Genomic DNA, 5,522 nt, shown 5'->3' on the forward strand with positions numbered 1-5,522 from the left:
CACACATGCACACATACATTCACACACATGCACACATACATACACACATGCACACATGCACACATACACACATGCACACATACATACACACATACATACATACATACACATGCACACATACATGCATACACACACATACATACATACATATACAGACACCTACACATACATATACACACAGACACACATAAACACATATACACATACATACATATACACACATACATACACACATGCACACATACATACGCACGCATACATACACACACATGCACACACATACATACACACATGCACACATACATACACACACATACACATACATACATACATACACACACACCTACACATACATATACACACAGACACACATAAACACATATACACATACATACAAACACATATATACACACATATACACACATACATACACACATATACAGACACCTACACACACACATATATACACACAGACACACACACACACATACAGAGGAACCTAATGAGGAGGTAGAGGTATACCTCAGTGGTAGAGAACTTGTGTAGTATATGAAAGTTTGACCTCTACCACCTTAAAAACAGAGAAAAAAAAATACACAGGAAACCAGGAGGTAGAGACTGGTTCCTTTCCTTCCTGTTTTCTTCTACTGTGTTACCATAGACATCTTCTTCCCACCGTGTTACCATAGACATCTTCTTCCCACCGTGTTACCATAGACATCTTCTTCCCACCGTGTTACCATAGATGTCTCCTCAAGGTGACTGTCCAGGTGACTTGGACTGTGTACTAATTCCTGTGCAGTCTTTGGCCACACTTCCAACAACAGTGTTAAAGTTCAGCATAGAAAGCACTGGAGGATTCCAAGACAGTACTGTTGGACAGCATCCTCCTCCACACAGTGCTGGAGGGAGAACACAGTGGCCTTTTCTCCTCCCCCATCACTCCTGTCAAGTGGTGACACTGAGCAGCCATTACTCCTGTGCTTGAAGAATATAACCTCCTTCCAGACTGCCCAGGTCAAATGAGTGAGAAAAGAGTGTGAGGCCCCCGAAGCCAAGGTCAAGGCCACAACAGCCCTCTTGATCCCCTGACCTACTTCAACGTTGAGTCTGCTCTTTTGGTGCCCCTGCCTTTGGAACCGTGGTTAGTTTAACTCAGTGCCCCTACCTGAAGGTGAGTTGTCATGAAAAAGTAGTTGGAACTCAGGCTTGACCCTAGAGGTTTTGGAGTTTTCTCTTAGAAAAAATATCAAGCAAATGAGCAGGGGCAGGAGACCTGGATTCCTGTGGTTTGGGCTGTTGGGAGCTGTTGGGGGCTGTGGCCCCCAAACCCTGAATTCCCTGTGAGCGGCTTGTTTTTTCCTGTGTTTGCAGCTGCTCTGAGCACAAGACCCTGATGGCAGGCTGGTGGATCTACAGCTGAAAGACCCTGAGAGCTGGGGCATGGCCAAGCCCTATATAAGCTTCCCCTGAGCACAATAAAATTGGATTTTTTGTATCACGAGTAACCCGTGTCCCCATGTCCGTGTCTCTGTCTGTGTGTGCATGTGTTGTTAAGTCTCCAGCTTGGTTCCTGGCTTAGCTTGCGTACCGTCTTGCAGTGGCACAGGGTGACAGGTGGACATGGTGCTTTACAAGTGGAGGCTCCCGGGAGATCGGGAACTACGGGTCCCTGACAGATTGCTCATAATTATATAGAAAAGGGGCATTCTGGGCACTCTTGTTGCAAGGATGTCCCCGTGGCCCCTGTGTGCATTTTTTTTTTTAAATTTTCAGCCTAGTTCCCGTAGCACATAGTGAGTAGAGCACAGGAATGGAACCGGTGGAGTTTTACATTGGGCTAACTTAGGTCCAAAGAACCCAAGTGCCTGTGTCATTCCCCAGTACAGCCAGATCCTCTGGCTCCCTCCTCCCACTTAGGATAGCTGCAGCCACATTGCTCTTGCTTCACCATGAGCTTGGCCATCCATGTTTGAAAGCCAGTGCTCCTTGGGAATTCTTGAAGACTGCTGTTGACTGGCTGACCCAGAGCCATTTAGCTGTAGTGTAAGCTGCAGCCAAACAACCACATGGGGAAGCATCGGTGTGGTCCCTCTCTCAGGACACTGTGAGCCTCGCTGCCATTCGCCTCTCTGGCACATCTGGCCCACAGAACACCTGGCTCGTCTCTCACAGCACTGCTTCTGGAGATCAGGAATTATTTGTTTGCCACAACTGTGTATCTTGGACCTGTCTTGGCTTCCTATAACAATATGATGACCGGATATGTGTGCAAGCATCCCAAAGATGTCTGCCTGCGGCAGTCCTGGGTGGCTTCTGTGCTGTGTGCTCCTCCTGACTTGTCCTTTCTCCACCCCAGTCCCATGCATGCAATATGTTTTCCTTACTGCCTGTTGATAATTTTAGATGGTTTTTTCGGCATGCAATGGTAAATATTGCCATGCCAGAGACTGTGAATGGACTCAAACAGCCTTGGCATGACTCATCCACCCACTTTTGGAGTCAGGGAACATCAGAGTAGGAAGATAGACAAAGGGCTTTCTTGTTTCCTCTCTTCACTTGGCCAGGTCTTGGGCCCATACAGCTCCTTTGGTTGGAATACTATAACTGGTGCCTCCCCCAGGGGTGGCTTGCTAGTTACTAGTCCTAAAATCTTACCTCATGGGCAAGCTGTGGTATACTTCTTTAATCTGAACACTCAGAAGGCAGAAGCAGGTGGATCTCTGTGAGTTTGAGGCCAGCTTGGTCTACATAGTTCCAGACCAGCCAGAGCACCATAGGAAAGAAAAACCTCCGTCTTTTACTGTCGGGGGAGCTCTTCTGGTTACCTTCCAGGGTAAGAGTCTGGGGATTAGAAATGCTAGGCAGAGTAGACAGAGACACAAAAGAAACAGAGACTTAGGATAGTGCCAGAGGGCAACTCTGAATCTGCCCATATTTATTTTCCATACGCTTATACACCCCAATACAAAAAGGGCGGAGAAGGCAAAAGACTGCTTTAACATGACACACAATGGGCATGACACAGTACTTGAGACATCAAGTCACTATTTCCTGAGTCAGCATTCTGATGTTTGGGGCAGGGTATGCAGCGAATAAACCCTAGACCAAGAGTCCTGTAGGCAGCCACTCCCTATGTCAAACCTCCTGTTCTAAAATGAAGGGGCAGGAATAGGCTTGAATTCTTTGACCTTTGGTCAAGGTGGAGCAGATCCACCTCTGTGAGCCTTCTTAATGTCCAAGACACCAAGTAACCACACCCTAGGTCAGGGTTTCTTGTTTGTAGCCACACCTCTTTTCAACAGCTTTGAAAGAGTAAAAATGAGCTCACACTCTGACCTTTAGTCACGGTGGAACAGGCTCCCATCTGGGAACCCCACATTTTACACTGACGTTCTGACCTTTAGTCACGGTGGAACAGCTCCCATCTGGGAACCCCACATTTTACACTGACTTGCTTCTCCGGCTGCAGCAGCATTCTAAAGACTGGGCCTCAAAGCCGTGACATAACCAAGGGTGGGCAGTGGCCTGAGCTGCAGTCCTAACGTGCTCCTTTTCATTGTGCTGCAGACTTGCTGACCATGAGAGAGTACCACTGTCTGCTGCAGCTACTGTGCCCAGATTTCCCACTGGAACTTACTCAGAAAGCAGCCAGGTACGTATGACCCAAGTCTGAGTCTTCAAGTCAGCTGTACTCTGTGGACCAGAGCTTCTCAGAGAAACCAGAACAGAGTATCTCAGAAAAGGCATTAGAAGTTGGGCAGTGGTGGCACAGACTTTTGGTCCCAGCACTCAGGAGGCAGAGGCAGGTGGATCTCTGTGGGTTCAAGGCCAGCCTGGCTTGTAAGAGCCAGTTTCAGGACAGCTAGAACTGTTGCATAGAGAAATCCAGTCTCAAAAAGACAAAACAAAGAAACAAAAAGTCAGAACTTAAGAACAGAAATATGAGCCGGGCAGTGATGGCACACACCTTTAATTCCAGCACTCAGGGAGGCAGATTTCTGTGAGTTTGAGGCCAGCCTGATCTACAGAGTGAGTTCTAGGACAGCCAGAGATACAAAGAAAAACCTGTTAGGAAAAACTCCTAAAACCAGCGGCTCTGCCGGTACAAAGAAATCCAGTTAGGTCAGACCAACCAAATCAAAATGCCATCGTCTTATTGGATACGGTGCTCTCGGGTGGCCGAGCACATGGCGGGGAGACAGGAAAGCGGGGAGCACATGCAAACCCAGAATCTCTTTAGTGTTTCTCCTCTGGGAGCCCACTTAAATACCCTGTGGGAGTGGGCATGCTGGGATTTGGAGTCCAGACTAATGCAACTCCCAGGCCAGGGGGGCTAGGATGAATGCCAGGGGCTGGGGCTCTCCAGACTTAACAAAACCCCTCTCAGAAAAAAGAAGAAAGGAAGGAAGAAAGAAAGAAAGAAATATGCCTCTTGTAGAATTCTGATAAGGTCTGGAGAAGGATCTGGCCTGGTGGGGCACACCTGTGGTCCTCCTAGGACTCTAGGGGAGGCTAAGGTGGAAATTTTGAGTTCAAGGCCAAGGCTAACCTTGGCTCCAAAGCAAAACAAAACAGAATATTTAATTTCTATGTGTATATGTGTGTGTCGGTGTGAGTTTATGTGCACCACATGTGCAAGAACACCAGGAGGTAAGAAAAGGAGTTAGAGCCATTGTGAGCCACTTCGTGGGTGCTAGGAGCCACACTAGATCTACAGGAGCAGCAAGTGCTCTCAGCCACTGAGCCATCTCTCCAGCCCCATCAAATAGTTCTTGGGTGCCAGTTTTATGCAAGTAGCTGCTATGAATACTGAGGATAGAGTCATTAATAAAATGTATTCCTGTCCCTCACAGCACGGTGTTTAACGTGGGCCTATTGAGTACTTGCGCTGCCTGCCAGCACTCGCTGTGTGTCACCCTGGCTCCGTTCACTCCAGGACAGCTGTTGTCTTCTCCTCCCTTCTTTGTATTTATTTATTTGTCTATAGAATTATGCATACGGATGCTTTGCCTGTGCACCACTTATGTACCTACTGCCCACAGCGGCAGAAGAGGATGTCAGATCCTGTGGAACTGTGAGCCACCATGTGGATCCTGGGAATTGAACCTAGATCCTCTGAAAGAGCAGCCAATGCTCTTGACCACTGAGCCCTTCCTTTTCCATTCTTGGTAGTATAGTAAACAGATAGAAGTTGCAGCTTGGCATTTGCCACAACCACTTCCCCCAGACCCTTCTAAGTGATCAGACTTGTGTAAGCACTATAAGATCATAAATAATAGGATACTTTGGAAACCACAAATCCTGGTCTAGATGACTCAGCAGTTAGGAGCATTGCATAGGCAAGAGGACTGGAGTTCAGATCCCAGAATCCACATAGCAAGCCAGCACCCCACAAACATCTGTAACTCCAGCTCCCATGGCCCTGACATGGCCTTCATGTGTGTACACAGGCCGGGCGGTGGTGGCGCACGCCTTTAATCCCAGCACTCGGGAGGCAGAGGCAGGCGGATCTCTGTGAG

At 47.8% G+C, this 5,522-nt stretch overlaps 1 protein-coding gene across 1 annotated transcript in view; it reads left to right on the forward strand.

The window, feature by feature from the left end:
• The window catches only part of C14H11orf49 (chromosome 14 C11orf49 homolog), a 174,927-nt gene that overhangs the window by 146,349 nt on the left and 23,056 nt on the right, over window positions 1-5,522 (forward strand). The window contains exon 4 of the mRNA XM_005364164.3: window positions 3,571-3,655. Coding sequence (XP_005364221.1) covers window positions 3,571-3,655 — 85 coding nt within the window. The remainder of the gene's footprint in view (window positions 1-3,570; window positions 3,656-5,522) is intronic.

Source organism: Microtus ochrogaster, assembly GCF_000317375.1.
Source record: "Microtus ochrogaster isolate Prairie Vole_2 chromosome 14 unlocalized genomic scaffold, MicOch1.0 chr14_random_1, whole genome shotgun sequence".
NCBI lineage: Eukaryota > Metazoa > Chordata > Mammalia > Rodentia > Cricetidae > Microtus > Microtus ochrogaster.